The 14,789-nt window shown below is 37.9% G+C and overlaps 1 protein-coding gene across 4 annotated transcripts in view; it reads right to left on the bottom strand.

The window, feature by feature from the left end:
* Nucleotides 1-505: 505 nt before the first annotated feature.
* Nucleotides 506-14,789, bottom strand: part of HBS1L (HBS1 like translational GTPase) — an 87,668-nt gene continuing 73,384 nt past the window's right edge. For all 4 annotated transcript variants that reach the window (XM_047858300.1, XM_047858302.1, XM_047858303.1 and 1 more), the window contains 5 exons: nt 12,886-12,976; nt 12,342-12,450; nt 5,778-5,878; nt 2,764-2,908; nt 506-1,173 (listed from right to left, as the gene is read on the bottom strand). In XM_047858300.1, the coding sequence (XP_047714256.1) occupies nt 1,162-1,173; nt 2,764-2,908; nt 5,778-5,878; nt 12,342-12,450; nt 12,886-12,976 (458 nt within the window). In that variant the 3' untranslated portion in view covers nt 506-1,161. The remainder of the gene's footprint in view (nt 1,174-2,763; nt 2,909-5,777; nt 5,879-12,341; nt 12,451-12,885; nt 12,977-14,789) is intronic.

The following is a 14,789-nucleotide window of genomic DNA, read 5'->3' on the forward strand; positions in this document are numbered from 1 at the left end:
TTCTTCCACAGAATAAAAGAAATGTTGCCGTACAAGGTAAGCCACCAATATACAAATCACACTATTTCCCAATAAAAAGGCTTATCATACAGTCCATCAGATCAGAGTCCCAGGCCCAGCTGAGGATGAATTCTACCCTAAAGCGACTTATACTCAGGAGGCAGCACAACAAATACCCATTAACTAAATTTACCTCGGAGTTTGCTGTTGCAACTTTAAAGAAAAACATGACGTTACTCACAGGGGACTTACAGTCTATAAAGTATGCAAGATAAAGTCATCATGTATGTAATTCTAAAATAGAGAACAGGAGAAATAAATTTATGGTTAGAAATGGAGGAGTTGAAATTTAATCTGTTAGGGAAAAAAAAAAAAAAAAAAAAAGGAATTCATGTGAGTCGGGAAACTTAGGTGAAAAAGATCCCATAAAATCCCCAAGTCATTTTTAGCAAGAGTGGTAGAGAACCTCATAAACAGACTCTAAGAAACAAAACACGATCTGCTGTTATGCTCAAACTAAGGCAATTTATTAGCTGGCTTTACACCTTAAATAATCTCTTGGTTACCTACAGGCACAGTTCCACTAATTCCAAACCAAGCTTTCAAAAGTTCATTGTTGGAGGAAGAACATTCTTATGCTCAACACAAAATACCTCTTTTATAACTTTCAGCAAATCTTTTCTTAGAGTTAACTAAAAAAAAATTGCTCAGGTCAAATATTAACTACCTCAACAACCAATTTAGTTTATTTTCCATCAAAATGTGCGCAGGAGAGTTGAAAATCAAAAGAGAACACTGTAAACATTTTGTGGTTTGGCTGGAAGTAGAGTTCATTTCATGATGACTGAACGTCTTCTAATACATATTTCTGATAGTTTCCATAAACCTCAGCAAAGTAAATCCATTCACTAACATTTCAAAGGGAAAGTTGTTTTCTTAAATGAAAGTGCAATATTAGCCTTTCTTTGCCATTTGGCAACTTGAAATTTTTGCAGGAGTGCTGATTAATACTTCTTTGTAGTTGATTATATCATTTTAAGTTTCTCTCTCATTTAAAAAAATATCAATTGCACATTGTTCCTTTAACTGAACAACTGGATTCTTTAAAACAGAGGTTAGCTATTTCACTGCATTTGGAAACATGGTAGAAATTCTGACCCATCATTCTTTTATCTGTAAAAGAAAAAAACAAAAAAAGGCGCTATAATTTATTCATTCACATATTAAGAACAATAACAAAAGGAAAATGACAGTGAAATAATCATTATATCAAGATGAAACTTTTCTTTTTTCCTGCAACTTTTCCCCTTCCCCAGTCATGCTATTTCTGAGATTTACTACAATCTCTCCATTATGTTCCACAAGACACTGTGTCTTATTTCTAGAATGCTCTTTTAGAAAGAATGCTTTGATGGATTACGTGTCACGTTGCTGACAGTGCATTAGATAACATTTACTGAATGCCAATTACGGTGCCAAGTGTTTTGTGTAGACCTTCACTTCACGACACTGGGAGGTAGGTTCCTGTACCCCATTTTTACAGGTGAATAAACTGAAGGAGAAATGTGCTTGTGCTGCTAGGAGTCAGTGGGGTCGTAACAAACTTGGGCAGCTGGACTCCAAAGCCTTTTGCGGGATGCAAGTATAACTGGATTTGGATGCAACATAAAGCCCCATGTTCAAAGTAGACACTCCGTTCGATGAACTGAATAACTTCCATGCGGAAAACGATCAAATGAAGTAATGAAGTTCCCTTTAAAAAAATAATATTCCTAAGATTTACATTAACCATGATTGTGTGGAAGAACATTTAAATTACTGAAGTTCTCTGGTCCACTTCTGGCTATTTTGTCCAAAACTCAACTGCACCTTACATTATACAATAGGTCCCTTTCATTAACATTAATTGAACTTTCTGAATGGATCATTTCAAAGAACACTGAGAACCAGTTATTTAAAGAAAAAACAATAATGATGGCTCTTCTATTAAATGAAATCACTTCCCCCAAATTCATTGGACTCTTAAAGTCTGTATTCTCATAATTTGGATTGCATAGTTTCAAATCTATTTTTCACAAATTTAATTAAAAACATTTTTTTTAACATTTATTTGAGAGACAGTGAAGGAGTAGGAAGGGGGCAAAGATGGGGGGAGACAAAGAATCTGAAGCAGCCTCCAGGCTCTGAGGTGTTAGCAAAGACCCAACGCGGGGCTCAAACTCACAAACAGTGAGATCGTGACCTCAGCCAAAGTCAGATGCTTAATCCACTGAGCCACCCAGGTGCCCCGAATTTACTTTAATTTTTAATAAATGTTTATTTATTTTTGAGACAGAGAGACAGAGAGAGAGCATGTGTAAGCAAGGGAAGGGCAGAGACAGAGGGAGAGAGAGAATCCCAAGCAGGCTCCGTGATGCCGGCGCAGAGCCCCACGTGGGGACTCGATCTTATGAACCCTGGGATCATGACGTGAGCCGAAATCAAGAATCGGACACTGAACCGACTGAGCCAACCCCAGGCGTCCCAAAAGTAACCTTAATTTTGAGGAATATCACTCATGGGGAAGATAGTTTGGAAGTCTCACTGTGAAAAGTTCTAAAACCACACATTTTCTTGCCATCATGTAAAAAGACTTTAACATAAATTTTAAAATCTTGTTCTAATACCATAACTGTGTTCCCCTTAAGCCATAAAGTCTCAGTGAGCATTCTCACAAAGCAGGTAAAGAAGAGACGCCAAGACAGGTAAACAGCCTCACGGTACCTCGGTGACCACGCCCGCGGCGATGGTGGAGCCGCCGTAGCGCAGCATGAACCTCCCCAGCTCCTTAAAGTCTTTGTACAGCTCCAGTGCCACCGGCCGTTGCGTCTGCAGCTCCACCAAGGCGTTCTGGCCTTTGGTCAACAATCTGTCAGAAAAGGGGAGCGGGGACGACACGGATATCCCGCAGAGGTGAATAATGCAGTAAGAAACCAAAAAATGTATATTTCACATTTGATCAACTTTCAAAAACTTAAAAAGAAAAAGAGTTTTTAAAATGAAAATATATACCTTTGAATTTTTCTGGGTCAGTTGAAAGAAATGAGAGGAATAATTCTAGATTTAAGAAATATTAGCTACATTTTATATACGTGTGTGTGTGTGTGTGTGTGTGTGTGTGTGTTTTACCAATCTTCCAAATACAGCTCTTGAAGGACCCTATAACCTAAAATGCTCAAGGACCCTCCACCAAAGCCTTCCCTTCATTCCCTCATGCAACTGAGAGGTTCAATATCTAATAAAGAAAGTAAAGAATTTTCATTTTAAAAGAGGAACATAATATAAAATTCTAATTGGGGGGACGAAGTGTTAGGAAGTTATGTATAAAGAGGACAAAATCTCCTAGTGCCAATAGACTATTCTAAACCTCTCTCTTTCCTTCCCTCCTCTCTCTTTTCTCACACAGGAATAGTAATTCTTTAACAAGCGTTCAAAATAAAATCACATAAGATTTTTCCATCGTATGATGTCTGTAGGAAACGAACGGGGTGGGGCAGGAGCCTTCATATAAGCAGTTCCATACAAATATAAACAAAAATCCTCATGCAGTGGGCCCTCCCAAACTTACAGGAAGAGTAGATCCCAAAAGGGGACATTTTGAAAACGTTCTCTAATTTAATTTTGATAACATTCTCTAATTTAATTTTGATGTGTTCTAGAAAGAAAACAGCAATTATAAACTCTCCTTCTGGAAGATTAGTTCAGAGACAGAATAAGCCAAAAAAGTTTTTAAAAAAGTATTCCAAAATTCCCAAAAATTGGCTTTGGACAATTTCAGTCCAAAGTCCAATTCCTTAGAAAGGAGAGTATCTAATATATTCATAATTTGTACTTAATGTTGTTTCTAGAAAGCTTGATTCCATCCATATGAAGCAATCAAGTCTGTAATTTGCCAGCGGTGGAAAGGAAGGAAAGACCAAATGGTGCTGGTATAAAGTAAGAGAAAGGCTACAAATTAGGTGCCAGGGAAATTAATATGAGAATATACTAGAACCCAGAATCACTGAGCAGGGAGCAGAAGCAGGGAGGGGAAAATTCAGAATTAGATATGATGAGTCAATTTTAGATTGAGAATTCTCCCAATCACTTGTGTGGGTCAAACAACCTGGATCCTGCCAAAAATACTATAATTTATGCGAACCAGCTGACTAGGTTAAATTCCTGGCTCTGCCCCCTTGCTAGCTCTGTGAACTTGAACATGTTATATAACTTCTCTAAACCTCAGCTTCCTTATCTGAAAAATGGGGGAAATCGTACGTGCTTCGTAAGGTTGCTGAGAATATAAACCATGTGAAAGCAGTCCCGAGAGAGCCTAGGAACTAGCGGTCCTTCAGAAATGTTCGCCATTATTTACACTCCTCAGGACATTATGGCATCACGGACTTTAAAGACTCTGGTTAAACCTGAATAAGTATCAGTGACTACACATACTGTGGTGAGCACTGAATAATGCACAAAACTGTCAAATCACTATGCTGTACACCTGAAACTAACATAACATTGCATGTCAACCATATTTCAATACATTTTTAAAATCCATCTTAAAAAAAAATAAAAATAACTATTAAGGAACTATCTTCGAAAGAGAGATTAAGTAACTCTTTCTTCCTAACTAATGGAGAAACGGGCATGGGTATAGAGCAGAGTGAAGACTCACTTCCACTTGCACCCTACCTATTAGCCCACTAGCCACCTCTGGGCCTCTTACCCAGGTGCGAATGAGGAGGAACACCCAAAGACTGAAAAAAAGGGGATTTTGGGTGGGATTCCCCATAGGGTTGAAACGAGGAAAACCCCAAAGCTGAAGCAGCCAAGCCAAACTGTGGTTAGTTAGCCTTTAGTTGAATTAGGGTAAAAAACTTAAGGTTCTCAGGAAGCACTTCCTTTGAAAAATCCCAACCTTGTCCCGGCCAAAGGGAATTGTCCCCACTGAGGCCTGGATATTAATGATAATCAAGAGGGAAACAACATGGTGGTGATCACCTCAGCTTAAAGCTCCACGTGGATTCTGAACAGAAAGAAAAATTCTGGGTGGGAAAAAAACTAGAAGCTACAGGGTATGCAATACACTTTTTGCCTGGAGTATTCTGAAAGTATGGAATGCTTCTCATTAAGGAGGTGACAAGAAAGTTAAGAGCAACACTCAGGTATAATCTGGAACTGGCGGCTAGGCATAATTGAAATTCATTCTTTAAAATGTAGAACTGACTTTTTTAAGTGCCTTTATTTTTACATCATCAGTACCCAGGGCTTGACACATATATGCAAACTTACATTAACATCGTTATTCACAATCCACACCCCACTGCCACCATCCATAACAGAAATTATATCTAGCGGCACTCATACCTAGACGGAAGCTTAAATATATGGTCTGTGTTTATTTTAATCTAGTCTGTGCAAAGAAAGATTTCTGGAACAAGTAAAATTAGATTTAGGTTTCATTTATCACAAAGAGAAATACTATCACAATGAATTAATCAGTAAAAAATTTGCTAAATTTTAATTTTTTTTAAATGTTTATTTATTTTTGAGAGAGAGACAGAGCTTGAGCAGGGGAGGGGCAGAGACAGAGGGAGACACAGAATCCGAAGGAGGCTCCAGGCTCTGAGCTGTCAGCACAGAGCTCAAGGCAGGGCTTGAACCCACAGACAGTGAGATCATGACCTGAGCCAAAGCCGGACGCCCAACCGCCGGAGCCACCCAGGCACCCCTTTGCTAAATTTTAAAATACTCACTTTGGCTTCTTCTTTGTGACTTCACCCGTGCTTTTGTTTAAGACGCTAATCAATCGTTTAATAACGGCAGGCTCACTGACAGTCTGGTAGTGTAACAGCACCTGAAACAAAAAATGGTCCTGTCAAAACACTCTTTACCGTGCACCCGCGGCTGTTTATCCTGGTGTCACGTTCCATCATATGAATGCACTCGGCACTCCTGCCGGAAGCTTTCGGGGTCTCCAGCTGCTTCCTAAGTCCTACCATTCCGATCAGGGTGTTCCTTCACTTACTAAGGGAAAAAGGTCACAGGAGCCAGTTCGAGTCTCTCCTCCACTAACTTAACGAACCTTAGTAGATCAGACAACCTTCCTTACAGGGTCGTGATGAGAACTGAACAAGATCAGAGACAGTGCCTGGTATAGATGTTCATCAAATGCAAACTGTTCCATCACAAAAATGAGGGAAGGGGGATCATGTGATATTCAGCAGTAGTTAATGTATTCATTGTTGGATAATGAGAATAAAATATTATATAGGACTTTATTAGACAGTCTTTGAACTCAGGCCTGACTCTACACTTTCCAAGTGTGTGATCTGGGGCAAGTCCTTTTAAAGCCCTTTATCCCCAACACCTCCAGCCTCAGGTTCCTTATCAATGAGAAAAATCAGATAATGTTATTTTGAAGTGGTGAATATTCAGTTAATTGATGATCTTAAATTTTAGCTATTGTTCGTGTTTTATATGTAAGGAAGTTTAATATCAAAAAGGTTAAGCAACTTAATGTGGCCATGGTGATATGTTTCAGAGGTGAATTTTAATTTTTTTTTTAACGTATGTTTATTTTTGAGAGAGACACAGACAGAATGCGAGTGGATTAGGGGCAGAGACAGAGGGAGACACAGAATCCAAAGCAGGCTCCAGGCTCCGAGCTGTCAGCACAGAGCCCGACACAGGGCTCGAACTCACGAGCTGTGAGATCATGACCTGAGCCGAAGCTGGACGCTCAACCGACTGGGCCACCCAGGCGCCCCTCAGAGGTGAATTTTATATGCTGGGATCAACTAGAGTAAGAGTTACACTGGCTATCCTCATTCAAATAACAAGCACTAAATGTGCAATATGTCTATAGTTGGGTATAGTGGGAAGACCAAATACTCAGCAAGTGGCAAAGCTGGCAAGGTTTAAGTGGTCTGACCATTTTATGCTGTTTGCTTGAAAAAACACTGACACTTCTACTATGGAACTTCTTGGCTGGGACGGCACATTCAGAAAAGAGAAATACAAGGCGGACTTGTGGATGCACAATCCTGGACTCTGTAACTTTCTAAAAACCCAAGTCTTTCAACCAGCACTTTGTTTATTCTGTCTACTTCTCTCCCCAGGACAATGCTGCCCTCAGTCCAGGACAACCCTCTCTCATCTGAATTAAAGTGCAGGCTCCTTCATGGTCTCTCTGCCACCACTCTTGTCCCTCCCTTAGCCAGTCTTCTTAAATCTACCAGACTGATCTTCTAAAAGATAAATTTAACGATACACCCTTGCTTTTTAAAACCATGGAAACTTTAACTCCACTACTAGGCACAAGGCCCTTCTCAACGTGACCCTCACTTCTCCAGCCTCATCTCTCTCCATCGCCTCTTCCATTCTCCGTTCCAGGCATACAGAGCTTCCAATCCCTACATGTACCACGCCCTTTGTAAGCTTTAGACTTTTGCACACGTGATGCCTCTGGCTAGAACACAGCCTCCACCTGTGCAGCCTCACTGGGCTAACCCCTACTCATGCTACTCCAACCCTCTTAGAGTGAAGCGTCCCCTCCTGCAAGAAGCCTGACCTCTAGTCTGAGCTAGACACCTTCCTCTGGGTCCCCTAATCTCACGACATAACCTCTCACTTTTATTGTAGCTGCTGTTTTAAGTGTCTGTCATCCCATGTAAATATAAACTCTGTGAGACAAGGAACTATGTATACCAGTACCAGACATTCAACCAGCACTCAGTAAGTATTTATGAAATAAATGTAAGAATGAAGGAATAAGAACACCTACGACACATGGAAGAAGAAATCAGTCATGTGGTTTTGTTTCTTTGTTTTTTTTAAAGGCACAACCGAACCTCCATTATTCTACAAAGGCAAATTAGTTTTTGTTTTGTTTTGTTTTTTATCAATGGCATGTGACCATTATAAACTGGAAACATTCCAGAAAAATTTAATGACCAACTCTTACCAGGGGAAAAAACCTTCCACAACACATGGTAAAGTTACATTTGTGTATCCAACACGGTCAGGGGTCAAAAGGCACCAATGTGTAACGTAAATGTAGTTCTACAAATCTAAGAAACATTTCTTTTGCAACAAACAGGTAAATAAGCAGAAAGCCCCTTACTTGGCTCAGGTGTGACTAAGAAATCAATACCAGTCTCCATCCAAGGCTCGCCAAATTTGAAAGAACAGAAGCACACGAACCTACTTAAGTTTCTTCTAACTTCTGTGAGCTGTGTGTGGGTTCCACCCAATGAGGTAGATGAATGGATCGTAGCAGTTTGGGGTACAGTGTGTGTGTGTGTGTGTGTTTTATGTCCATAGTATCTTACAGGTAGTAGCTCAGGAAAACAAAACAAAAACAAAAACAAAAAAAAACCTTGTGGAACACGAGTGAAAAAATCTACATGCCAAGTAAGTGGAAAGTAATTGTATATTATATTAACATTTAGTTCATATTACATATAACCCAAGTCATCTATAATTCAAACCAGTATGCAGCATAATGTAAAAGGAAAAGGATCTCAAAGTGAAAAGTACTGACTACGAGTCCTGGCTTAATCACTCATTATTCGGACAGTCACCACACCCGAGTCTCCAATTCCTCACCTGTAAGTGCAGACAACACTAACACAGTCTACAATCTTATCTGCAATTCAAAAATCCAAAAGACTGAAAACCTAAGTTGTTCCTGATTCTGCTATAACCCACTTAAGTAGCAAAAGAGGACTTGAAGTAAGGCAATTTACAGTCCTTATTTATTCTACTTAGCATTAACAAGCTGTGATGCAGAATTACTAGTATGTTTGATTACAGGGTGTTGCCCCATCATCTGTTAGGGGTTTTACATAACATGCATGCATCATATCACCTTTCTATAATCTGAATATTTCTGAACTCTGAAGCACACTAGCTTGAAGAGTTTCAGATAAGGGTTGGGACTCTACTTCATGTGGGGTTGTGAAAATAAAATTATCTAGTGTTTTATAAAACTGTAATGAGCTACATAATCTGTTAGGTGGTAAAATAAGTCAAATTATCATTTTCCTTACACTTCCAGGTGACCTATATTTTAAAACTATCAAGGCATATATGGTCCATTAGTTTACAACAAGAAAGCTAAGACCACTCAATAGGGAAAGGACAGTCCTTACAACAAATGGTGCTGGGAAAACTGGGTAATCCACATGCAAAAGAACGAAGATGAAGCCTTACTTTACCCATGTACAAAAATTAATTCAAAATGGATCAAAGACCCAAACAAAAGAATGAAAACTATGAAACTCATAGAAGAAAACAGAGAGGGAAGTTTCCTTGATGTTGAATCTGGCAATGATTTCTTATATATGACACCAGAAGTATCGGCAACAAAAGATAAATGGGACCTCATCAAAATTAAAAACTGTTGTACATCAAACAGCATTATTAAGAGATTAAAATGACAGCCCACAGAATGGAAGACAATATCTGCAAATCACATATCTAACAAGGGATTAATATCCAAAATACATAAAGTACTGAAAAGATACTCAACATCACTAACCATTATTAGGGGAAATGCAAATCAAAACCACAATGAAATACCACTCACTTCACAACCATTAGTTTGCCTATCAGTTAAAAGCATCCTGCTCTTGATTTTTGGCTCAGGTCATGATCTCATGGTTTGTGAGTTCGAGCCCCACATCGGGCTTTGCGCAGACGGCACACAGAGCCTGTTTGGATTCTCTCTCTCAAAATAAAGAAGCTTAAAAAAATCACCCACATCGCCCCCGCCCCTTACACACACACACTACCAAGTGTTGGTGAGGAAGTGGAGAAAAGAGACCACTTGCACACTGCTAGAAAGAGCATAAAATGGTGCGGCTACTATGAAAAATAGTCTGGCGGTTCTTCAAAAAGTTAAACACAGAATTACCACATGATCCAGCAATTCCACTCTTAGGTACGCACTCAAAAAGACTGAAGAAAAAAAAAAGGGGGGGGGGTGGTCAAACAGATACTTGTATGCCAATGTTCAAGGAAGCATTATTCGCAATCGCCAAAAGATGGAAACAACCCCAAGGTCCATCAACGGATGAACGGATAAACGATACATGGCATACACATACTATTCAACCTTAAAAAGAAATGAAATTCTGACATGTGCTACAATACTGATGAACTCTGAAAACATTATGCTAAATGAAGTAAGTCAGACACAAAAGGACAAAACCGTATGATTCCACTTATGAGGGACGTAGGATAGGAAAATTCATAAAGAAAGAAAGTAGAATAGCGGTTGCCAAGGGAAAAAGGAAAGGAGTAACAGGGAGTTTTTGCTTAGAGGATACAGAGGTTCAGTAGGGGGTGAGGAAAAAGTTGCGGTGATGGATGGTGTTGTGTTGACGGTCGCACAAAAACGTGAGTGTACTAAACACCACTGAACTGTACACTTAAAAACAATTAAAATGGTAAATTTTATGTTACAAAATATTTTACAGTAAAAAAGCATAAGTTTAGTTAAAGTCTAACCCATTCTTCTATTTTTCTTCTTAAATAGAGTTTACCATACAAACTAAGAGACACAAATACTTCATGTAGTGTTAAGAAATGAGTCCCCAAATAGCAAAATTTTAATTGCTTGGGAAGCCTTTTCTCGGTTTAAAAACAAAACAAATAAACCAACAAACAAAAACTGAAGGTTCCTTCCCACAAGGGGCAGATTAAATGACAAAACACGACCGTTTTATTCTGAAACAAATTTCATCCTCGTATTCGTGAATCAATATACGCGGTGTCATTTCATAAAGGAACACGGACAAACTTTCAATTCATACTTATTTTTAAAAAACTACAGTAGACAGGAAGACAGTATTACTATTCAAAGTAACTACTGACCTCTTGACCTCTCTACCTCTCCAATGGCAAAAATTATTGCTGCATGAGTAAAAACACGCCGTAACCAACCTCTCCAGTTTCTCCCCACTGGACATACTGCTTTCTAAGAACGAGTGCCGTTCATTCACAGCAATTAAGCTACAGTTTCTTGCCTGTTAAGGAAGAATTCTGAATATTTAAAAATTAAATATTTTCAACTAGAACAACTATTTTGGAGAAACAATTTTACTCTTTTTTTAGCATTTGGGAGAAATGGTATATGATTAAAACTAAAATTCTCGAACAGTATCTTATATTTTTTATATGACCAAATTTACATAGAAATAATTACAAAGAGTTACAATCAAAGTGCATGGTTATTTCAAAGGTGTGTAAGTATAAAATGAATTTAAATAAGCTCAATAAATTTATTCCCAACCTCTAAAACATGATCACTAACTAAACTGAGCTTAAAGGTCAATTACTACTACTGTCTTATTTTTATTTCAAAGATGCATTAAATGCTGAAAATGATCTGTTTATATTTTCAAAGGCAAGCCATTTAATTCCACTAAATATTTTATTGTCGTGCAAATCTGTACTATATGAGCTGACCAAGAAAGAAAAAAAAAAGTCTAATAAGAAAAACTTCATCTGTTAAGTGGCAAAAGCAAAGTATCAAACTCTAAACACAGGATGGCCCCAAACATCTGAAAAAAAATTACACATAAAAGAAGAAACCCATGCAATTCACAGGCAGTGTATCTTCTGGCCAAGTAATATTAGAGTATAAAAACTCCTCTCCTTCCCATTAAATGTGCATGTTCAGATGATGCTGGTAAATGATAACCTACAAACAAACCTCATAGCCTGCAGGGTCTAAATGTGTTGCTTCGGCCCAATTAAAGTTAACCCTGTGTCAAGCATCCCCAGAACGTATTCATAAATACCAATGGGTGGACAACACACACACATAAAAATACCCTAAATGTAAAGTGTAGAGATATTTATGTAGTATGCAATTACAGAGTATTCTTATCTTTTATGTGTGTGTTTTCCAAAGTTTTCTATAATAATGTATTACTTTTATAATCAGAAACACTATAAATAAGCATATTAAAGCCAGAACAGAAAGACATAATCTAAGATTAGTCAGGTAGCCTCTAGAACACAGTAAAAAACATCAACCATTTTCCCTAAATGGATTTTACTATTATCCTTACTTTGTATCCTGTTGATTACAAGATTTCTTTTTAATGAAAAAATCGTCAGACTCAAGGACCAAAATGAAAAAATACAAATGACTTCCAAAGTCTAATTTCATGTTTTTCTGGATTAGGGTAGTAAGAGGTTAGTTGAAAATAACTATAATAGCATTCTCGCTTGTAAAGTAAGTTACACTTTTTAAGATGAAGTTACTATGAATTTATAAAAACAATAACAAACATTTTGAAACTTACAGGAAATCCTTTAGTGATAGGAATTTCAATATTAAAGATGAGGATCCGAGCTCTGAAACGAGTGCAAGCTTTAATGGGTTCTTTGGGGCCACAGAATATGCAGCCAACACTGTAACAGAAAAAAAAAACAGAGACGGGGTGGGGGGGAGGGGGGAGAGAAGGTACTTGAAGAACAAATAAATACACATCAGATAGGAGTATCTCTGAAACCACTTACAAATAAAACAATCAAGTAAATTGGGGACTTTTCTAAATACTCCCTTCTGGGTTAAGGCAAAGCTTATACCATTATTAACCTTCCACCATTTTCATACGTTACAGCTTTCACTCAAAGAACGTGTTGAGTACACGTGCTGACATGTATTAATTTCAGTTTTAAGCAGATTTTGCTCATCATTTTTACATTTCTACAAGTGCCTATTTTTGGCCAAATGAAATTCGAAATTAATACTCATTCTTTCAGTTCAGTAGGTGAGTTGCAAGATCTATGTTTTGAGGTCCTACATCCAAAATAAGGGTCGCTTAAACTCATTTTCTCACTCACTTGATCTTGATGATATCCATGCCAACCAGCGTAAGACTAACATGATCACCTGCCGCCGCCCAATCAACAGGTTCATCATGCAGAGTGATTCCTGGAAATGAGTAAGAACCAAAGCATACAGTGAAACACCTCAATATCAAACCATAACAACCAAGAGAGCTTGGCTGATTTATGCCTCATCAGTCACTACTCATCATTTTCAATATGAATAGATTGAGAATGAGAAGTGTAACTGTGAGCGTTGAGGAAAACACACTTCCTCTAGACTTGACTCTTCTAGAACACCACCCTAAACATAAAGTGACTTGTATTTGTCCAAAAAAGGCTGATTTCTGCTTATTTAATCAAGGTTTTAAAACTCATTTATACAACTCATTTTATAACTCATTTATACAGCTATTAAACATGCCCCCGTTCAAATAGTTCTCTTATATTAATAGATGCGGGCATAAGAATGCAGTTCAAATCACTTAATAACATAAAATATGGGACTAGGGGAGGTGTCCAGTAACCCTTAGGGCATCAGTGCTCAGGCAGATGGTACTCTTGACAGGCCCCTTCACTATTCCTGGCTCAAAAGAAATGCTTCCCAGAAAGAGAGAGAGATCCACAATGCTAACTGGTTATAAGAAAAGTGTAAGGAAATTTAATTTAAAACTGATCCCAGGTGTTGCTATACACCTTTATTACCTAGGGATAATCCTGGAGAACAATTACAAAGGGCATTACTCCACTACCTTATTCAAAAGCTATGAAAAGGTATCTCATATTTTCTGATTCTATGGGGCAAATTAATGGGCTAATAGTAAGTTCCGTTCCACTAGAACTTGAACCTTTTGATGAAGACAGTGCATAGGCCAACCACTGTGAAATAGTTCTTGATGGACATGTTTTTAGTAAATGATAACTCACCCATATCTTTCTCAAAATACTATTTTTTTCCCATGTAGCATACACTTAAGAAACTCTTAACTTTCTTTTAGACTTTTTATGAGTTCAAAGAGAACTTTAAAAGCTCTGAGACAACCTAGAGTTTTATTTGAAATTTTATGTATGTATATACCTGCATTAGTCTAGGAGGAGCCATAACTTTTATCAAGGCATCAAAGAGGTTCTTGAGTCCAAAAACTTAACAATTATAATATTAAGGAATGTTTGTTAAATTTTCAACTACTTTAGTTTTTAAATGTAAACTTATTAAAAAAAATTTTTTTAAAAGGTGGGGGGGCACCTGGGTGGCTCAGTCGGTTAAGTGTCCGACTTCAGCTCAGGTCATGGTATCATGGTCCATGAGTTTGAGCCCCGCACCGGGCTCTGTGCTGACAGCTCAGAGCCTGGAGCCTGCTTGGGATTCTGTGTCTCCCTCTCTCTCTGACCCTCCCCCGTTCATGCTCTGTCTCTGTCTCAAAAATAAACAAACATTAAAAAAAAATGTTTTTTTTAAATGTAAACTTAAAGTGATCATATCTGATTTTTGTTATGAAATGTGGAACTGAAGGCAGGAGCTGGCCACTTACAACAGACATTGCCTTTAGTTTAGGATTTTGAAGAGCTCTCATACTAGAATTTTAATTAGCAATATAAAATTTTGTAGAGGCAATCTATAATCTGATTTTCTCCCTCCAAATATGTTACACTGTCCTATATATGATACTCATCTTCTTAAGGACCTTCTTCATGAGACAGACATCACACAAAGTAGTACTTTTTTAACACTCCAAAAACTCGATGCGTTAATAAAATGAAAACACAATTTAGAATTTCCATTTCTTGGTAGCAGATTTAGTCACTTCTCTCTTTTTAGGAGATGTTACTGGTTAGTGATAGAATTGTTGAGATAGAAGGGTGCACTGAACAATTAAGTAAATCAAGCAAAAGCAACGGAGTTAGAAATTGAGGACTGA

Source organism: Prionailurus viverrinus, chromosome B2 (genome assembly GCF_022837055.1).
Source record: "Prionailurus viverrinus isolate Anna chromosome B2, UM_Priviv_1.0, whole genome shotgun sequence".
Classification (NCBI taxonomy): Eukaryota; Metazoa; Chordata; class Mammalia; order Carnivora; family Felidae; genus Prionailurus; species Prionailurus viverrinus.